Source organism: Galendromus occidentalis, unplaced genomic scaffold (assembly GCF_000255335.2).
Source record: "Galendromus occidentalis unplaced genomic scaffold, Mocc_1.1 scf7180000077116, whole genome shotgun sequence".
NCBI classification, from domain to species: domain Eukaryota; kingdom Metazoa; phylum Arthropoda; class Arachnida; order Mesostigmata; family Phytoseiidae; genus Galendromus; species Galendromus occidentalis.
This window is the reverse complement of record NW_003805104.1, coordinates 450,168-470,437: the sequence shown is the minus strand read 5'-3', so window position 1 is coordinate 470,437 and position 20,270 is coordinate 450,168. Positions and strand designations below refer to the sequence as shown.

The 20,270-nt window shown below is 50.3% G+C and overlaps 3 protein-coding genes across 3 annotated transcripts; all 3 read right to left on the bottom strand.

Moving 5' to 3' along the window:
* Nucleotides 1–4,733: 4,733 nt before the first annotated feature.
* On the bottom strand, nt 4,734–9,987 carry LOC100908158 (H(+)/Cl(-) exchange transporter 5). Its single transcript, XM_003740965.1, has 20 exons — nt 9,895–9,987; nt 9,436–9,526; nt 9,197–9,329; nt 8,799–8,911; nt 8,561–8,694; nt 8,389–8,448; nt 8,116–8,292; nt 7,799–7,906; nt 7,609–7,719; nt 7,375–7,497; nt 7,118–7,267; nt 6,901–7,025; nt 6,614–6,755; nt 6,317–6,524; nt 6,104–6,210; nt 5,872–6,021; nt 5,634–5,754; nt 5,416–5,513; nt 5,199–5,305; nt 4,734–5,107 (listed from the first exon to the last, which is right to left on the bottom strand). Exons 2-20 carry the CDS (start codon nt 9,512–9,514, stop codon nt 4,984–4,986), a joined length of 2,370 nt encoding a protein of 789 aa, XP_003741013.1. The 5' UTR covers nt 9,515–9,526; nt 9,895–9,987; the 3' UTR covers nt 4,734–4,983.
* A 534-nt stretch (nt 9,988–10,521) lies between these two features.
* Nucleotides 10,522–12,038, bottom strand: LOC100900484 (coiled-coil domain-containing protein 51). Its single transcript, XM_003740996.2, has 5 exons — nt 11,708–12,038; nt 11,434–11,589; nt 11,138–11,321; nt 10,949–11,055; nt 10,522–10,829 (listed from the first exon to the last, which is right to left on the bottom strand). Exons 1-5 carry the CDS (start codon nt 11,891–11,893, stop codon nt 10,608–10,610), a joined length of 855 nt encoding a protein of 284 aa, XP_003741044.1. The 5' UTR covers nt 11,894–12,038; the 3' UTR covers nt 10,522–10,607.
* Nucleotides 12,039–12,337: 299 nt separating this feature from the next.
* On the bottom strand, nt 12,338–15,514 carry LOC100900340 (uncharacterized). Its single transcript, XM_018638593.1, has 9 exons — nt 15,202–15,514; nt 15,055–15,098; nt 14,388–14,456; nt 14,134–14,202; nt 13,880–13,948; nt 13,710–13,751; nt 13,103–13,144; nt 12,618–12,694; nt 12,338–12,408 (listed from the first exon to the last, which is right to left on the bottom strand). The coding sequence occupies exons 2-9, from the start codon at nt 15,055–15,057 to the stop codon at nt 12,387–12,389; spliced, it is 393 nt and encodes a 130-aa protein (XP_018494109.1). The 5' UTR covers nt 15,058–15,098; nt 15,202–15,514; the 3' UTR covers nt 12,338–12,386.
* Between the last annotated feature and the right edge of the window lie 4,756 nt (nt 15,515–20,270).

Sequence of the window (20,270 nt, the reverse complement as noted above, 5' to 3'; positions counted from 1 at the left end):
GCCAGGTAGCCGAGGTGTAGGAAGTTTCGCGCAGCTGGAAATTCTACACCATCCTTGTACCTGGTCGTCGGCGTCGTCCTCCTCCTCTACTTCCCCTGACAATCTCTCGCTGCTCCTCTCATCTCTCGGTGGCGCTCGTACATCTAGTGTGCAACGCACCTGTTATGCTCGGGGTGAAGGAAGAGACGAAAGCTTCTGGATGTGCAGACTGACAAGGAGCGAACAAGGTAGCTCGGACCAGCAGGAGGAGGGGTGATGCGGAGAGGACAGAGAACTCTCTGAGCTCGACGGGGTGGTAGTGGAGTCGCTGCTGGTGGTTGGTGGTAGTGGCGGAAGCAGCAGTGGTCGAAGGGGCTGAGGAGTGCCGACAAAAGATCGCATTAGCACTGCATTAGAGAACCTCCAGTGCTCTCAGCAGGACGAGCGACCACGCTCGACTCGCTGATGAAGAGGCGGCACACTCCTCCTCGAATGACAACATTAGCAACATCGACAACAACTTGTTCCATCGTGATCTCTAGATGAGCGGAAATAATGCCCGCTGTGTTCTCTGGCTTGACATTCGGAAACATCTTGGGCCTACGCTTACCGGAATTTCGCACAAAATTCAATCGCCGATTTCTGAATGAGAGAGAGAGAGCTCATGAGCGCTACTCGAACTCGAATTCATTTCCTACGGCTCCTGGGAAACGACACGTCGAAGCGAGAACAGCTTCCCGCGACTGGTCAGACGGCTCCTTTCACCGTTCAATTGACGGCCGAGGAACTTTCGCAGCCCAGGACCCAGGAGGATCCTGGAAGATATGGGGAAATCCAAAGATCGATGCTCGACGTATCCGAAGGGACGCGCATGCTTGGCTAGGACTAGAGGTGTCGGCTTCAAGTGAGCCTTGCCGAATTAACTTTTTAATACGTTGGACTTTCATCTGGTCGAGATTTATCACCTCACGAGGAGTAGTCCTTACGTTAGCCGCAGCGAGGAGCGAAGAACCCATTTTTCAGTTTCTAAACTCACACGATCGTTCGGAATCACCTCCCCCACTCTTTCTGGTTGTGTATCGATAGACTTTCCGCGGCATACGTTTTACACCGCATCGGATCGGCCTATGAAGGAGGAACTCATGCGGGAGTCTTCGGTTCCGGTGCTCGAATCTCTCGTTCTCCATCGGGATAAGGGTAGCGGTCTGGGCGATTCGACGGAAGAAACTCTCGCAATTGAGTCGCCAATGTTTCTACGATTAGAGCCGCACGCGACACCCGGTTTGCTGAAGCGTGAGCGTCAGACATACCGGCCACACCCGCCCTGATCGCGGGAGCGATCTCTCCCAGCGGGGAACGTTGCATCAGCTTGTCATCCGTAAAAAGAAGGAAGAAGGATCCATTCCGATGGAATCAGTCATTCTGATTCGTCTGACAATCGCGACGCCCGATCGACTAGTCTAGTTATTCCTTGACGGGTCTGCGACCTGCACCTTTTTTAGTGTGAGCATGTGTCTCTCCCGGAGCGAGAATAAGATGACGGTCTCGGGCAAGGGAAGTCAATCCCGCTAATCTTGTCTGCGTTCCTCGATCGATTCGGCTCTACCCGCCGAGTTTCCTGCGAAAGGACGTTTCAACCTGGGCTGACTCTTACGCACCGAAACATGGTGGACTCTTTTCCAGCTTGAAGATCCACTGGAAAGGGATTCCCTGAGAGCATTTGATCACCGTCAATTATTCAGATTCGTTTTCTGACATCTGGCGATGGTTTTGCGTACATAATGATTCTCGTTAGATCGAGGTGTGAGTCTTTCGCGGAACGTTCTCCCAAGTTCGCGGAAGCTCGCTGCATTGCGCAGCATCTTACCATTCCGGGCTATTTGAGACCTTCGTATGTGACTGCTCTCCTACGAACACCGATCATGTTTTCGATAAGTGTACTGCCGACGCGACGCTCATCCCAGGATATGCAAACTCTTCCGAACACGAACAGGGATCGACGGTGAACAGCGTTGAGAACATCGATGAATCCGGAAAAAATTTCAGGCGTTCAGCAAACCAAGCGAGCAAGCGTTCTCTCTACACACGGAAGCGACGCATAGCTCCCTCGACTGTTGTTTCAACCCGTGCATGAGGGGGCGGAAGTACTCAGGGGCGGGGAACGGAGGCTTCCGGGGGCGTGATTCGTATCTGTGCATGAGCCTGAGCACGTCGTCGTCACGTCTCGGCATTATAAATGATAGTCTCCAAATCGCTTTGGAGGGTCAATGGTGAGGGTGCTTCTTTGAGACGGATGACTCGAGTCGACACCCTCCCATCGAATAGCCGGAGACAAACCCTTCCAGCGACGCCGACGTCAACCGGAGAGAGAGATCGAGCCTCAATCGGATCTGATGCGCGACCCCGAATATGAGCTTAGCTGTAGCTCGCTCTCAGCCCCTTGTCACGGCGACCGGGTATGGGACCGAGACAAGTTTTGTTATGCCCTCCGTAATCCATCAAGATTGTTGACCTGGCTGACAGACGACGCCTCGCTCCCGAATGTGGCGTAATTCTCTGATTCCTCGCGCTCAGCGAACCAGCTCGCGGAAAACCTGCACACAGCTTAAGGTCCGACGACGCATTTTTTGCGCTAAACATCGAAGATCGGAAAAATAATTTTGTCCACCTAAGAATCTTTTTAAGAACTGTGCGACGTGGTCAAGTGCCCCGACAACCCCGAAGTGACTGCGTTTCGACCGATTCTGGAGTACTCCGGTTGAAATCATCCATGATCAGCCCGGTACACTACAGCGACAAATACTTTCGGAAGTCTGGACATTTGTGTATGAGGGAAGATGAGAAACAATTTGGCCGTCCCTCGCTTCTCGACATTGTACCGATAGGAGACTGATGAGGGTGAGGAATTTTTCGACCGAACTTGCGAGCGGGGATGGCATTAGAGGGGGGAAATATCCCTTTCATCTGATACATGGAATTGCAGAAATTTTCCGCCAGCAAGCACGTGGATGCACGGCCCGGGGCATTCGAGGTGTTCCCGATCCCACGTCCCACAGAAACCCCTTAGCAGAGACTGGTTACAGAACAGTTTTCCTGTGAGGGTCCCGGATTCCGAGTCGCCGGCCAGTGGGAGCTCAGGTTTGGGAAGATGAGAGACAGGACAACCATGAGGCGACCTAGACCTCAACAAAATCAGGTCGAAATATGTGACTGCTTTCAGGCCTCATCGCGGTGAGGTTTGGATCTCAAGAAGCCATTCGAACGAATTGTTGATGACTGATGACGGCTGCGACGCAAATGGTTTTGATTATATTTCGAGCACCAACCGCGCGCCGGACGGAAAGCGTCGTGATTCGTCCTAGGACCTCCAGTGACTGGACGGCGGAAATCATGGGGTGCGGTCCTAATTGAGAGATCCATTGGGAGCAGGCCAACAGTGCACTACTGCATATACATTATACAAGCAAGATAATTGATCAGCTATTGACATCGCAAAAAGACATCATGGTCAAATCACATCATGTCATCGAAGAGACATGGTCTGGATACTTCCTTACAATGTCTGTGCATCGATGTGTTCGACCAGGGTGGGCCCAGAAGACTTTCAGGGGAGGAAGAGAGGCCTTCCGTGGAGAGAACCCTGGGCCAGGAGCTCAATCTTGTTGAGAATAGAGACACGCAAGCCCGTTTGAATCTGCACTGTTCCGATGAGAAATTCATTGATAATTCAATGAATATTCATTATGGCGAATGGACTAGGTTCCTTGCGCATATACCTCACCCAGTCGACTCCACCAAACCCCAGAAACGAACAAACGATTAAACACCTCATTTACACCTCACATGCAGACACAGCGAAATTCAGGAGACGCATAGGACCTTACTTAGGTAATTATCATCCTGCCTACCCAACTAACCATCTACAGTAATATTCATGCTACAATAAGTTATTCCCCATAATTTTCGAGTAATTCATCTCGAGGAGAGATGCCAAAAAACGGGTGTGGATTAGGCCGCTCCACGGATAACACAGCGACACGAGCACATGTCTCGATCGCGCGCGGTCTCTCCGAGTCATCTCCTCCCGCAGGCGGCGCTACAGACATCTGTCAAGCGTCTGCCGGCGCTCTGGAGAAGTACCGCGACCCAGCCGAGATAAGCACGGACATACACACATACACGCAACAACATTGACGCTCTCGATCAACCGGACACGTCCGTGAGATCCGAGGACCCAAGTTCTCAAACCAAGGGTTCAAATCCCCAAGTCGAATCAACAGGCTAGGCCTAGTCGAACTCAATCCGTGCGCACCGAATCCTTTCTCTCGATGATTCTCTGTGTTTTCATTTAGTGATCGGAGATCGTGTGCCACATTTTTGGTCCAATTTTTTTTCCAGAATTGCAACCACGGAGCAATCATCGATCTCTGGAGTATGATGCTTATATTCAGCTTCGCTCATTGAAGATGCACTGGCGGTCGAGAAATAGAGCCACTCTTGACGGGCTTCTTGGATCACAAGAGGCTCTATCAATTTGACCCCCAGTGAATTTTATATTTGTGCGCGGAGAAAATTATTGCGCGGGCGGAACTCTCGGTATTGTCGAGAGGGACCTAATCTCGGAGCACATCTCGCACCCACCCACCCAAATCTGGAGAGCTAGATCATTGTAAATCATCTGCATACTCTGAGAATGAGTCGATGGCGGGAAAGCGAATGCATAAACTTGGTCAACAGAAGGGCCCGGGATTTCGCATCGTTACCTGTGCTTCGTTTATTCACTTATTGTCATTGATGCATGTTCATTCCCAGGAAAATACAGCGTCAATTATATTAATTCTGTCCCATTCCGGAAATCAAACGAGCGATACAAGAAGAACACGTAGAAATGGATTGGTTGAAACGAAGACGAAACATGGGGAATGCTCCTCCCGACACTCTTGGCCCAACGAGCCAGATGAACACTTGTGGCCAAGATGGACTCTCTCCGAGCCCGCTGAAGGATCACGTATCCACGGCTCCGAAAGTATTTACATGTCGATGATTAATCAGAATTCCATCATATTCTCCCTTCATAGTTTTGACATACCGGAGCACATCTTTTTTCGTGATGACTCCTCTTATCGTGCTGGAAGATCGGGGGTTAGTCAACTCTCTTGAACATGTTGCCTGACCATCACATTCTAAGCTGAAATGTCGTAGATCTCATGAACTAATACCCGTTTGATGTGACGAGCACGTGTCGCACTCCTAATTTACGGAACATGTCGACAACAGTTTCCATTGGCGTCATTTCCGTGACAGTTAAGGGTGCCATGTCGAGATACTGCGGAAGAGAAGCGTTCAATCCAATTTATCCGGGAGGTTTTGAGGCCCTGAAGAACTCTCATAATAGAATCTATCCTAAACTAAGGCACCTGCGCTTTAATCCCTTACCCTTCTCAGTTTTAATGGAGGAGGATTCGACGCCGGAGGATGCGACGAGAAAACGACCGGGCTCGACCCGACGATGTTCTCAGCGGCATTCAACATGGCTAGAAGCAAATATGAAACTCTTAGGCGGAATTTCGAGGGTGACTGCTTCTATCGATCGATGGCCAAAACGAGAAACAAAGTCAACTTTGAGTTATAAAGGGAATAGGGAAGTAACTTACTGAGCGCGACTGTGAGATCTTTCCGTTTAACGAAGCCGATGAGTGACTTGTCTGTTTCGGACACAACGACTGGGAACCCGTTATGAGTGTTTGCTCCCAGGAATGCGGTCAGCTGATCAACCTTCGAGAGAACAGAGAATCATCGAAGAGGTCTGATCGTTTCGATCACTCGAGCCTGTCTAGTTGTCGCACGACAACAATGAGCCAAGGGAAGATATACTCGGGATTCAGAACTTACCGTGAGGCCTTCTTGCAGGAGAACCTTGAGTGGCCCTTCTTCGGGTTGAGGTCTCATGACCTCTCCGGCTTTCGATGTATTATGAAACTCTTCCTTCGTGTCGAGGAACGGGTAATTATTGAGACCTATATGCGCATCGTATATCCCCTCCTGAGAAGAAGATTCATCCGTTTATCCCCATGGCTCGCTTTCGAGTGCTCCAAGGGAAGCAAGTGACGCGCCGAAGAATTACCTTATTCAATGCGTCCGCGACCCATTTGGCGGCCATGATGGCGGTCATCAGCGGCAGGATATATTTCACTGATCCGGTCAACTCGAACATTATAACGACGAGTGAGACTAGAAGGAGAGGAAACATCATTAAAACGACCCGGTCGATTGGCTCATCGCTGAACTCCGGAGGCTGATGCTTATGGTCTATCATAACGAGAGTTCCCTCTCTCACCCGTCATTCTGGTGACCCCTCCGAGACACGCTGCCGCCCCAACCATGGCGTAGAGACCGGGCGGTATGCAGCCTTCTCCACTGGCGCATATCTCATTGAAGAGCCAAGACGTTCTGTGATTCCAGATCGCCTGCTCGACCGCAACTCCCATGGCTCGTCCGATTATGGCACCCATCGCAAGAGAAGGAATAAATATCCCAGCAGGCACCTGGATCGAAGCAGGGGAAAATGGCGCTATAGAGGTATGAAACGAAAGAGCACGACATCACACAAATGGGCTCAGTCTCAAATGATCACCTTCATGCCGAAAGTGAAAACCGTAATGAAGATTTTGAGGACGAAGGCGAGACCGAGCTCCCACATGGCAGTGTAAACGCCATCTCCTGCCTCTGCTATATCAATCCGAGACTTGGCATCCGTAAAGTTCCTTTTGTAGTCACTGGAATCGAGAGCGATTCAATTTAGGCCAGCTTAGTTGCTCTTTCCCGCTACGCACGTCGTCGAGACAATGGATGATCTCTCGATCGGATGCATGAAATGATTCAGCGTATCTGACTGCCCGTGTAGGAGGATAAGCTACTTACCACAATGGAGTCCTATCGCCTATGCCGCAGTCGACAAAGAGGAGTTTGATGAGATCGGAAGTGTTCATTCGCGTGTACAGATTCGGAAACGAGAAGAGGGCCGTGACGGCGGCAACGGCTAGAACCTTCAAGGAACGAGTCATCGTGTAGAAGACGGTGAGTGATCCCAATGGCATCGATCTGATCGTGCTTGGGAAGATGCGTCTGTTGGGCTCACCTCGAAGATAGGGTAATGGCCGAGTGATGACTCTTTACGGAACTTGCACCAACGCAGGTTCAACCTCGTGAACACAGTGCCAATAATGCCTCCCAATACTCCCAGCAGCAAAAATGGAAGCAATTCCCATGAGGACCAGGAGAAGTCGTGCTGGAAGCGGAATGTCATGAAATTATCGTAAGGATCTCATATATGAAACCGACGGGTGTAGATCGAAGAGTGGCTCGGTTGATTCAGATATCTGTATCGATACCTACCTTGACCGAGAACATGACCAGATGATCATTTCCGAATGGATTTATGCTGCGGAGAACCGACGCCGCCACCAAAGCACAAAAGAATGACCTCCAAAGTGTCTTTAGAGGGAAGTAGTAGGAAACCTGGAGGAGGGAACGGATGTCAATCCTCATGGTCACGTCTATCGAAAGATAATAATCCATCAAGCTTCCATCTGCTGATAACGAGAAATACCCCTCCTTCAGCCCACAAACCTCTTCCAAAGAAAACAGAACTCCACCGATGGGTGCGCCGAAGGCCACGGAAACACCTGCTGCGGCGGCGGCAGAAAGAATTTCTCGTTTCTTGGCCTCGTTTTTACCATACTGAAAAAGATTCCTATTCAGTTCCCGGGCTCTTGCGGGTAGGATGAAGTATCTTCGATTGATTCTTACGGCAGCTAACCTTAGGGAAGGCATAGGCGACAATATTCCCAATACAGCACGCGACGTGGACGAGCGGTCCTTCTTTTCCCAATGAGAGTCCGGCACCGACCGCCAGCACTAGGCCAACCTGCAAGATAAGGCGGCCGAGCATGAGCCGACACGGAAATTCGGACGGGTTTCCCTGAATGATTATCTACTTGGGAAATGATTGTCCCGCGCACTTGCGCGGGATCATCTGTCCGCTATCGACGAATCAGGCGGAACGAGGATTCGCCTATCCCCAGCTTTCTATGCGTCTCGGTTCATTAGTCAAAATATCTTGCGTTGAGCACTCACAGATTTGATCAAAAGTGTCCATTTACCGAGGTAACCTCGAATAACGAAACCGCTGAGGATTGTCTTGATCTCTGGGATACCGGAACCGCTCGCATAGGGAGCGAAAGTCTTGACAAGTTGAGCAGCAGAGCCGGCCATCAGGATTGAGAGGGCTAGATATGTCAACCAAGCCAGAATCTGGAACCATGAAAACATTGATACCGCTGTCAGTCCCGATGGGGGCTTTTTCTCTGGGACGTTGCATGGAAACTCGTGAGCTGGGAATTAACTCACGTAGTGCCATCCCCCTGAAGTATCGATGGATGTGAAGACAGTCGAGGGCCATGAGCGCCACTGAAAATCGAAGGGATCTCAAAATTCGGGAAATGCTCTCAACGATTACTTGACAGTCTTTCAGATTCTCGAATGAATGGGGAGAGGAGGTCCAGAGCTCCATTGAACTCACTTGATCACAGGTTTCGCCTTCGAACGACGTCTCGTTTGAGGACCAACAGCACTGCTCTTTATTCAGCCAGAAAGCGTCAGGACAGACACCCTCGCGCAAATCCTTCATCCATGCTGCGCCTATGTCTATGACACCTGCCGATTCAATGAGACGACTCAGGATTCTCGTCGACTTATAATCGCGACAAGCTATCTGATCATCTCTTAGATCGGATCTCATTTTCAGTATTCAAGTATACCTGCGATGAAACCGGCTAGCACACCAACGATGAGAACACAGAGCCAACCGGAACAGGCATCGAAACCAGCGAGCAATAGTCCTGGAAGTGTCCCTTTCCGTTTCAAGATGACTCTGAATTTGGGAGGAATGTTGAGGTAATTAGAACGCTGCTGACTATCCGTGGAGAAGTCTCTTGCACCGCGGAAGTTCTAGTCTCGCTTCCGTTCGCTCCGCGAAGCGAGTTGCGACTGAGCTGATTTCACTGCAGTCAAAGGCACCTTTATTTTGCCGATCGAGCTCGATGCTTAATCCTCGAGCGGTATCGCTCCCCAGTCAGATGATTTGAGATCAAGCTCAACTCCGGATAGTTTCCGAGGGAATAGTGTTAGGTGGGTTCTTTAGACTCGAGGAACTCACCGGTGTCGCTGACGCTCAGCAGCGATGTCTCGCTGCCAGTCTATCGTGTGAAAATCATCGTAATGTGTTGACGTTGAAGCCAAGGGATCAGCGGGCTCTTCGACCTCCGCAGGCTCATCCTGAGAGCGCGTACCTGTCCCATGTTGATTTTTAGAATTTCCTCGCAAGGATCATAGAGCTTGACCGCGGAAATTTTCGTGTACTGTTCCTGCATTCTCCGTTAGCATAAAGAGACTTACCTCCGTATGTTTCGGAGTCATCTTCGCGATCGAAGTCAAGATATTCCAGAGACTGCCTCTTTTGGGAAGACTCGGCCATACTCCTAGAAACCTTTGAAGAAGCTTTAATGAATCTTCGTGCGGGACACTGGCATCTACCGGCCTAAACTCCATCTCTCCGGTGGGACACCGGTGTCTTGACGAAACTTTATATTGAAACTTTCGATGGGAAAAGTATTTCGATCTTGGCGAGACTCGAAACCAATTGCATCAACGCATAGGAGCGGAATGAAATCCCAAAAACTGCGTTGACCTTCCACACGATCTCATTCGTCCGACTCATGCTCGTTGTGAAGTAGACGCGAATTGGATCGACGGCGGAAAACCAACTGACGTTTCTCAACATGAAATTCCGATTTCCACCCGGTACACTAGGGATATGGGATCCCGGTCACGAGGGTAAGAGTGAGGTCAACTTACTTTTAAGCAGGAAGATCTTTCACAATTTTCCCGATTTCGTGTACGTCATGTCTAAATTCATTACTGTTTGCGCAGCACAGTCTACATCATTGGTGAGAAACGCTACCGCTGCTCGGATTCGAAAAGTTGCCCGAACGGAACTCGGCGAGCCTCGAGAACCCCAGTTCGGGATTATTTATGTCACTGCCAGAGTTTGACTTAGAGGAATTTCTGAGATTCCGGGTCTCCCACGATTGTTGCGAGCGAATTTCGGAAGAGAGCACGGGGAGACATCATCATCAACATCACCGTGGTCTATCTCTACTCGATGGCACCTGATCGCCGCTAGAGTCATCCGATACGGCTGAGCGCGCAGTGAGCCGAACCATTCTTCGAACATCAGATGCCCGCGGAAGAGTTTCTCGATTTGGCGACCCACCAAATCCTTAAGCTTCATTCAGATCATAGTATAATTATCCCTCCGCTCCTCCCAGTGATGATTTCTTCATGCTCAACTGCCTCGCGAAATATCGGGACAGTGATGGCGATGCATAAGCATTGTCGAAGCCGGAGAAGTATCTACAGAAAGATCTGTCTATATCGTCTTGATCCACGAAGTGACATTCACGGAACGGAATTCGACACAGAAGCCGGGAATGGCTTGAATTTATTCATGTACGTCAATAACGGTGTCTTCCTGGAGCTCATAGATCTATTCTCCTCGGAATGCAATCTCATCTGGAAAGCATCCAGCCCACCAAGGGGGTAATCACTAGGATGGTCGATAGAAGACCGATGTTGACTGCGGAATATTGTTCGACAACTTTTTCTAAATGAGCTGTTCTGTCTATCAGCTCGGTAACGGCATCCTCCAGAGAAGCGGCAGATGAGTCGGAGGCCGCTCCGGCTGTCGGGTCCTCGCTCGGATTTTTCCGTCTGTCCAGACTGTCACGTATCTGGAAGAAGTCTGCATACATCAAACAACGGTTGGGGAAGATCGCCTCCCCCTCCTCCTCCTTTTCCATTCCTCGCTCGGAAACTACCGCAGTCTCGTTCATGTGAGCGGAACCCTCACCTGCTCCATCAAGTCGCTGGCTGTAGCTGACTTTGACGACGCTGTCGAAATCATTTCTCTCAGCTGCTGCATCCTGTATCGATTCGTCAGAGTGCTCACCAGAGCTCCTGAAATTGTTGCGATCGGAAGCTGAATTCCTCGCTCTTGGAGAGGTAGGATAAGCTTGAAGTTCGAAATGAAATTGATCACCTATCAGAGTTCCCGTTATGGAGCCTATGATCGACCAATATTTGGTTTTCTCAGCTTGCGCTCGCTCTTTCTCGTGGGACTCGCGGAGAGCGAACGATAACATAGAAAAATTGTCGTATTCCTGTTTCTCGGTGGCTCGGAACTCCGCTAGCAGAGCCCTGTCTTCTTTCAGGAGTGAGTGTTCCTGTAAGTCTTACAGTGTAACCCCTCTCAGAAACATTACCCCTCTCTGATGTATCCGCGGCCATTCCATCGAGCTCCTTGTATTCCACAGTTACCTCTCAATCTGACGATACCTTTGTTATTAATTGCAAATATCGGTCCTCCCCACGAGCAGTTTTATCGAGTTCAGCGTGGATCTCTCTCAGGCTCTTTTGGATATTCAGCATTTGCTGTTGCTGTTGCATTCGTCGTTCCTGGGCTTGCTTGAACTTTGTCTCAGCTTCTATGACCTTGAAAGAGTCACAGAGTTTCGCATAGGTGATCAGATAGATGAAGAGGATCATCACCCGGTGTGAGCGGGGTCAACTGTCTATTTTCATCTTCCGCCGCATCCAGATTCTCACTCACTTTTGCTTGAGCTAATTTCACTTCTCTCAAGCCGATGAATTCTTCATACACCCGCATGATATAGGTAAGTTTCTCCTCAAGTTTGGGATTGCCGACGATCCAACCACTACTAGCTGTGTGTTTCGCACGGGAAACTTGCAGGCCGAAACTCACGGCTTTGTTGCCAATTTTCATGGTCTCCAGCATGCTGGCAGGCAAACCTTAAGATCAGGAGACACTCTCCGGAATCGAAGTTGAGAGCATCGGCTAATGTCTCGCAATGTTGACTCGGATGACCAATTCTTCTGAGATGATAACAGCTGATTGTGACCGCCGCACCGATCGCTCGTCGCTAATCCTCAGAAGTCGCTCTCTTAAAGCTCGGGAGGCCTAATTCTCGGAAGTCGCTCTCTTGAGGCTCCAAAGGAACGGGAAGGTTGCCTATGTGTTCGAAACTAGCTCCGGAAGACCAACACAGTAGGTATTTCGATTCGCGATCGCCTGTCGCCAATGCTCGCTTCGCTGCCTCGATAACTAACCCCACTTGGCCCAAACCTGGGCTACTGGATAATCGATCGATATTCATCTCAGGACACAGTCCGATTACCAAACATGCAGGCATTCTTCTTGAAGTGATGAGGTGGCTCGATGAACCATGAACAAGGCGTTTATTTATTTGATGATTCGCAGCGCGCCCGATCTACTCCGTGGTTTGCGTGGAGCTGTAAGAGGAAGTCGTTCAGCTTATCTCCGGTAGCGCGGTGATTCTTATCAATCTTCGGAACTCCTCCCGCAGTTTCTCCGCGCACTCCAACTGGATCTTATAGGACACCATAAGCTAGTCAAAAGTAGGCATTGAAGATGAAATGGAGCTACTAAGATACTTCGTAGCTTCGTTTTCCGATGCCACGAGATCAGCGACATTACGTACCGCTCTTGGGATTTCAACAGAAGGATTTGAGCTCCCAACTGTGCCATCGCCGCCTTGGCTCTTGCCCCAGCTTCATGCTGAAAGAGGATTCCTCTGTCAAGGTGATTTTCGAAGCCCTCCTGTTTTCGCGAGAAGATCGGACAAGCGGAGCCCATCCGCAGCAATCAGCGGTGATAAACGGAACTCCTCGGCGGCTCTTCGATCAGATGCCGTTTGATCACTTCTTTTCACCGTTTCACATATATTCATACAGTAGAACCTCGATTATATCAACCTTGATTATGTCAACTCTCAAAAGCTCCACCTTGATTATATCAACTTTTGTGAGGGAAAAATGGTTGATATAATCGAGTTTCCCATGTATTCCTATGGAACCTCGATTATATCAATCCTTGATTATATCAACATTTTTCGACATCAATTAGTTGATATAATCGAGGTTTTACTGTATATATCAGAGTCTCTGAGGCCACGGATGAACTCACAAGTCTTGCTATGTCTGCCTCCACCTTTTGGCGTCTCGCTACCTGGAAATGGAAAGGTATTTTCCAAATTCATCATTCGAGTTCACATGAGAGCGTGGATCGCGATTTGTATGACTCCAGTAGTTGCCGCGTATGTAGGTGAAAGGCCACTCGTATATCGGTGCCACCTATCGTAAACAGAATCCAGTTTTCAGTAATCTCTCCGAAAGTTGTGAGCGACCGGATTCCGAATGGGAGCGAGCCGGGGGAAGGCAGGTGTCGAAGAGAAGCGTGGGCAATCCTGGTCTTGAGAGAATTACTATATTATGCATGAATAATGAGCAGGACTCCTTGGTGATCACCCTTAAGTCGAGGAGCTTTCCGCCAGAATCTTCGCCCCTCCCTCAACCGGCAGTACCAATGCTTTAGCGCTTGAAACAGGGATCCGTCAACAGCACCGATCGGCAGAGTGGCCCGCGAAACGAACTAGGTTCCCAACGGCAGCTTGAGCCGAGTAAGGTCTGGAGATTCAGCTGGAGATTCTATATAGATTATCGCCGTATCGAGATTCCTAAGTAACGATGATTCATTTTGACTTGATGGTGTTAGGCAAGCAAAGTAGACTCACACGCTCCATCGTAAGCTCCTCCAGCCACTCAGCCTTCTCGTCCTGTAAAAGGAAGTGGTTTACCTGTTAGAATTGGAGTTCCGTCGATTATCATCATCTCGGAAGGGAATTTTGACATGGTAATCTCTGTGGTTCATTCGATCGTTCGGCTTGGATGGAGAAGAAATTACCTTTTCTTTAAGCTCGGATCTCAATTTCACGGCATCTTCCTCGAGTTGAGCCCTGTTGAACCGTTTAGGCTGGAAGGTTACAATAACTTAATCTTTACCGGTAATGTGGCAGAGAACCTGCGCCGAATTTCCATCCAAAAGTAAATGAGGTCAAAATCTCGAATTCCCGGAGCCCGTGCGGTCTGATTTCGAAATAGCCGTCAGGGGTTGCTGTGGTTCATTCGATCGTTCGGCTTGGATGGAGAAGGAATTACCTTTTCTTTAAGCTGGGATCTCAATTTCTCGACTTCTTCTTCGAGTTGAGCCCTGCTGAGCCGTTTAGGCTGGAAGGTTACAATAACTTATTCTTTACCGGTAACGTGGCAGAGAACCTGCGCCGAATTTCAATCCAAAAGTAAATGAGGTCAAAATCTCGAATTCCCGGAGCCCGTGCAGTCTAATTTCGAAATAGCCGTCAGGGGTTGCTGTGGTTCATTCGATCGTTCGGCTTGGATGGAGAAGAAATTACCTTTTCTTCAAGCTGGGATCTCAATTTCTCGACTTCTTTCTCGGGTTGAGCCCTGCTGAGCCGTTTAGGCTGGAAGGTTACATTAACTTGTTCTTTACCGGTAACGTGGCAGAGAACCTGCGCCGAATTTCCATCCAAAAGTAAATGAGGTCAAAATCTCGAATTCCCGGAGCCCGTGCAGTCTAATTTCGAAATAGCCGTCAGGGGTTGCTGTTCGCTGCACGGAGGTCAGACATAGGTTGTTCAGCTCCAAATGTGGGATATCACGACTTCGCGTTCCGTTCACCTCTGTGCTTGGATGGGGCTAGCCAACGCTCTCGCGCACTCCTTGAACTTCACACCTACATCGACCTCGCACAGATCACGGTCCAATAGCCGGAACTCGCATGCGATCGCTCGAAGTGGGGGTCTTAGAAGCCCTCCTTTGAAATAACGTTCACGGATGAAGAGCTTATTCATTTATATTACGAGACGTCCCATGGAAATTACGAAGCGAATATCTGGTCCTGCAGTTCGCAGGGAAACAGTTCAAGAAGTCCTATACTAAAAGATGGGAATGCTTCGACAGACGGGCACCATAGGATCGGGAGCGCACAAAGCCATTGTCATTGATGATGATGTCTCACCCTTGAGGGCGCTCCTCGGAATTCAAACCGGGGCAACTCACCATGACGATGGTTGAATCCGTCGAGAAAGCGATGTTGGCGAACGCTGCAATCGAAAAACGTTGCTGAGAATTCGAGAAATTATCCGAGGAGAAAGGTGACCATACAAATCGATTCCGAGATTCCCGGCTAAGGGAAACTTTTCATACCTAGCGGTCGATCTCGACTCGAGATTCGGAAGAATCGAGTCGGAGGAAAGATGTTGCACACCACTTCGTTACTGACAAGAGAATTGCGATTTACGTAGCAAGCCGCTCACTTCCTCTGAAGATGGCTACCTAGTGATGTTCCACCGCGACGCGGTCCAGCCAACCCCTTGCGTGATTCCCGAGAGACTGTGTCGTCACTGCGGAACAACTGGACGTGACAGGGGGTGTCGAGTCTGGGTAACCTGTTTTCACGAGCAGCGTCTTCTCCAGCTCTCTCTCGCGAAGGGCTCGCGGGTTGGCTTTTGAAAACAATGTTATTGATGATCTTCGCCTGCGACCCGCTATACCGGGCGCGAATCGGGGGGAGCATGGCCCGGAAATTCCCATTCCCTAAAGATTGAGTGTACAGCACGGCATCATTCCGGACCCCTGCCCCTCAAAACCTAGCCTGGACCCTTCAAAAATTAGAGGGTTTATTCCCTGGTTTATTCCTTAACGCTAAATATTGCGTAGCTCGTTACAGTAAAAGCTCGTTATAACGACCCCCATTACAACGAATTCCTCGGTACAACGAACAAGGAATTTCGCCTCCTTTGGCCAGCTCGCCATAGGGATAGTGTTGAGCGGCATTCGTTACAGCGAAAACTCGGTACAACGAACCAGTTTCGTCGGTCCCTTCGTGTTCGTAGTAACGAGCTTCCACTGTATATTATATCCATCGAAAATTATTCCCGCGATGGCTATTGCGCTCGATACCTCGAGCGGTCCCTCACACCATGGTCTCGGCGCGCTTTCGAATTCTCATGCACGTCTTGTGACGCATAGTCAGAGTTCAAAGAATAAAATTCCTCGAGTGGCCGTCCGGGAGGCAGCTGAACGTGCATGTGCAAGCTCGGGCACGTCGAGTCGACGCGCTATCAGTTGCACAGCGAGCGCTTGAGGCGCAAGAGCGTTCAGCGCGTCTCCGGGAGCGAGCGAGATTGTCAAACCATAAGATTCGAGTTTTCATTGGTTTTGTCCCGAGACAGAGTGCCATCATATGGTGGCAGCGGTGGGATCGAATGGTGCAAACGGTGGAACGTCCACTTCGAAAAATTATTGGGAGAAACGCGTTACGGTTCAGGGAACTCGAAACGGTTTTGATGGAAATAGAATCTCTAGTGAATCAAAGGCCGATCACGTCAGTGCAACTAGACCCGAACGAGATCAGTGCATTGTCGCCAGCGGATCTTCTCTATGGCCACAGAGCGAAGCCGACACTGCCGGGGATGAAATTCAAGCCGAATACGCGAGAGGCGGCAGACTCTATCGTTTTCTCAAAGCGCTGGAAACACCAACAATCGGTAATTCGAGCTTTCCAGGAGCGATTCACGGAGGAATACCTGCAGTATCTAAGGACAGCGCATATCAGATCGCCGATAACTGCGCGGAGCATCCAAGTAGGCGACGTCTGCCTATTGCAAGACCCGAGTCCGTCGAAAGCGCGTTGGCCACTATTTAGGGTTCTCAGTCTTTCTGGCGGGGAGAGAACGGATCGGAAGCAACGATCCTGCCTCATCAGGACGGCTTCAGGCCAGGTCTTACCGATTCATTGGCTTTACCCACTCGAAGTCTTACTTATCTAGGAACAATGAGAACGGCGGATGCAGATAAAAGGAAAAAAATGCGATTTCCGTAGTTGCGATCCAGTCGAGATTCTCCAGGAAGTAGGGCCAAACAAGGATTCTCGTATATCCATTTCTCCCACATTCAAATGTCCACCGCTTGAGCGAATATATATATGAGGTAGCGCACACGGCCAGCCAAGAGAAATGTAAGCCGGAGAATTCGGCGGGAGTGTGACGCATAGTCAGAGTTCAAAGAATAAAACCGCCGCGACCCTACTCGCCGCGGCCGACTCGCCGCGACCCAGCTCGCCGCAGGGTCCAACTCGCCGCGGCCCAGCTCGCCGCAGGACCCAGCTCGCCGCAAGGTCCAACTCGCCGCCGGAGGCGACCGTCTTCGAGCGACTCATCCTTGGCTCATTCGCCCTAATACCTAATGGTTGCAGGAGCATAGAAATTCCAGAATTAGCCGGGAAAGCCATGGAGACAGGGTAAAGAAAGATTAGCAATCATCTTATTATATCAGCAATGATCTCAATATTTATGCAGGCCACATAATGACACCTCTCTGACCCTCTGACTCGTCTTAAACGCCGATTAGGTGGGGCTCCTCATGACGAGTCATGGACCACTCGGATTGCTCAAGGTTCATAACCGAACGGCGAGTCCTGTAGCATTCTGGGCTCCCGGGTTGATTGCGGTCGGAGATTTGCTCCCGGGTCGGCAGTCGCGCGGATTCGGGTGATTTTAAATTAAATGACAATTCAGTATTTCACAGGATGCCGCACGAATACGACACTGTCAAATCTAGTATCATGTTCTGCCATCTTCGCTTTGCCATCCGTAGGAAATAGATCGTCATGGCTGTGATCCTGCTGAAGAAAGGAGATCGACACGGCTCAAGTCGCTCGTGTTTGGGAGCAAAGAAACGGCCTTGTCAGGGCCACCAACTTTCGTGAGATACCTATTCCGCAAGCTTCTCCCCCTGTGCCGACTAATGCGATTATTTCTTCTCTGGATGCCGAGAATTTCTATTATCCTACAAACGTTCGGCATTACACACAAAGTGCCACCGGCCGGAATTTTCCGGTTTCCCGGGATAACTGAGAGACGCCGGCGTCCCTCAGTGGCACTCAATGTGAAAAGCGAATGAGCCAAGGACGAGTCGCTCTAAGGTGGTCGCCTCCGGCGGCGAGTTGGATCCTGCGGCGAGCTGGGTCCTGCGGCGAGCTGGGCCGCGGCGAGCTGGGCCGCGGCGAGTTGGACCCTGCGGCGAGCTGGGTCGCGGCGAGTCGGCCGCGGCGAGTTGGGTCGCGGCGAGCTGGTCGCGGCGAGTTGGGGTGTACCGAATAAAACTCCTCGAGTGGCCGTTCGGGAGGCAGCTGAACGTGCATGTGCGAGCTCGGGCACGTCGAGTCGACGCGCTATTAGTTGCACAACGAGCGCTTAAGGCGCAAGAGCGTTCAGCGCGTCTCCGGGAGCGAGCGAGATTGTCAAACCATAAGATTCGAGTTTTCATTGGTTTTGTCCCGAGACAGAGTGCCATCATACGTCTTCTCCACTTTTGCTGTTGCTGCTATTCATCATGGTGAGTTGTCTTGATCTGAACTCCGATTAGCGCCCCAAATGAAGACGACGGACCGTGAGAGAGCTACCCCCAGCGTCATATTGTATTGCCTGTCCGACTTTAAGTGATATCCGGCGAAACGGCGACGTGTCGCCGTCGAATTTTGTCGCTTAATTTTGACGCGAATGAAACACCTGAGTCCGGGGAATTCATTCGGCTCCTTAGGAGGAAAAACGACGACTGTTCCAAAGTTATAGAACGAGTGCGGGATATTCACTCCGCGCCCTGTCAATCGAGTTCGAGCCTCTATCTTCAGAGGGTGACGGGTGATTTGAGCGCAGATTGATTTGCGCGAAATTGATTCGAGCGCAGATTGATTTGCGCGAAATTGATTCGAGCGAAATTGATTTGAGCGAAATTGATTTGCGCGCATAGTTGACTTGAGCGCATAGTCGATTTGAGCGCATGGTCGATTCGAGCGCATGGTCGATTCGAGCGCATGGTCGATTCGAGCGCATGGTCGATTCGAGCGCATGGTCGATTCGAGCGCATGGTCGATTCGAGCGCATGGTCGATCTGAGCGCATGGTCGATCTGAGCGCATGGTCGATCTGAGCGCATGGTCGATCTGAGCGCATGGTCGATCTGAGCGCATGGTCGATCTGAGCGCATGGTCGATCTGAGCGCATGGTCGATCTGAGCGCATGGTCGATCTGAGCGCATGGTCGATCTGAGCGCATGGTCGATTCAAAATGTTCGCGCGCATGGCTTCCATCGACGAGCTCCATCTTGATATGGCACATTGCAAGTAATCCATCACACATTTTGTCAAAAGCTCTGTGATTCTCGAAGATGTAAGAGCTGCTTCAAGCGCCATTCAAGCGTTGACGTCCTGGCTTCTGCGCGAAGAGAACTTGGCGCCAGGAGAATTCGGCGCCAGGAAAATTCAGGGCCAGGAAAATTCGGCACCGACCGAAGCAGTAACTCAATAGTGAGTCAGGTTAGGTTAGGTCCCCCAATGCGGAGCTCTGACATTGTGAGGCGGACTAAGGTTTACAGGGTGGTCATTTTTAGTCGGGACATTTTTTCCCTCCCCTCGTCCCGGCCCTAACTTTCGAACGGCTCAATGAAACTATATGAAATAACCCACCAATCAACAGCTCTCGCCCTGACTGACACAATTCCGTTTCCGATTTCGGCCAACTTCACCCGTTGCGGGCGTTTTGGAAATGATCGGTCACTTTTTTCTCGTTGCTCCACGAAATCGCCTCTTTCTCAGCGATCGCTGGGTCGATCGGGCTCAACCTGGTTGCGTTCGACGCGGGACAACCTGGCGGAGGTATGCCGTGGAAAAATTCAGGTACCATGTTCCTGGGGGAAACGCGGAAGGGGTAAACTTCGGTTTGAAAATCGGGTAAATTTACCAAAACTTTGGGTTGTCGCTAAACTCAGTCGATAACTCCTCAGGGAAGCCGAATTCGAAAATTTTCATGATGGCTAAACGTGCCTAGAATGAGCCTATTCACCCGATCTGGGGGTCAGCGGCTCGATCCGCCGACTTTTTTTCCCTACGAAAATCGTCATCTCAAAATTCTCCTCGTGGACCGCGGAATACCGCTCGGGAGCGCTGATGTTGTGTTCAAGCGCGCGCTCCAGCCTCTCAGCATGCTTCCGAGCGATGGCGCTCTCGGATTTCCAACGCTCGGAATCCGCCGGCATCAGCCATTTTGAAAAGGGAAAAGCCGCGCGAGTCCTCTGTGCATCGTTTCGCTGTCGAATTCGGGATCGCTGCAATCTGTGATACGCAACTGCCACAGCGGTGATCTCAGTGAATTCATTGTGTTCTCCGGACTCTCAAGTTGATATCTGCAAGATGGCTGAAGCCGGACCAAGCAGGAA

Excerpts from the sequence above, each read along its gene's own strand:
- LOC100908158 (XM_003740965.1), bottom strand. The coding sequence starts at position 9,514 with ATGGCCGAGTCTTCCCAAAAGAGGCAGTCTCTGGAATATCTTGACTTC. Across the intron at positions 8,293-8,388 it reads CTTCAGGGGGATGGCACTAC|ATTCTGGCTTGGTTGACATA; the intron begins GTGAGTTAATTC and ends TCATGGTTCCAG. Across the intron at positions 6,211-6,316 it reads AGGGGTCACCAGAATGACGG|TCTCACTCGTCGTTATAATG; the intron begins GTGAGAGAGGGA and ends CTCTCCTTCTAG.
- LOC100900484 (XM_003740996.2), bottom strand. The coding sequence starts at position 11,893 with ATGCTGGAGACCATGAAAATTGGCAACAAAGCCGTGAGTTTCGGCCTG. Across the intron at positions 11,590-11,707 it reads TGAAATTAGCTCAAGCAAAA|GTCATAGAAGCTGAGACAAA; the intron begins GTGAGTGAGAAT and ends GACTCTTTCAAG. Across the intron at positions 11,056-11,137 it reads CATAACGGGAACTCTGATAG|GAGCTCTGGTGAGCACTCTG; the intron begins GTGATCAATTTC and ends CAACAATTTCAG.
- LOC100900340 (XM_018638593.1), bottom strand. Across the intron at positions 13,949-14,133 it reads GATCCCAGCTTAAAGAAAAG|CCTAAACGGTTCAACAGGGC; the intron begins GTAATTCCTTCT and ends GTAACCTTCCAG. Across the intron at positions 12,695-13,102 it reads AGGCAGACATAGCAAGACTT|CATGAAGCTGGGGCAAGAGC; the intron begins GTGAGTTCATCC and ends ATCCTCTTTCAG.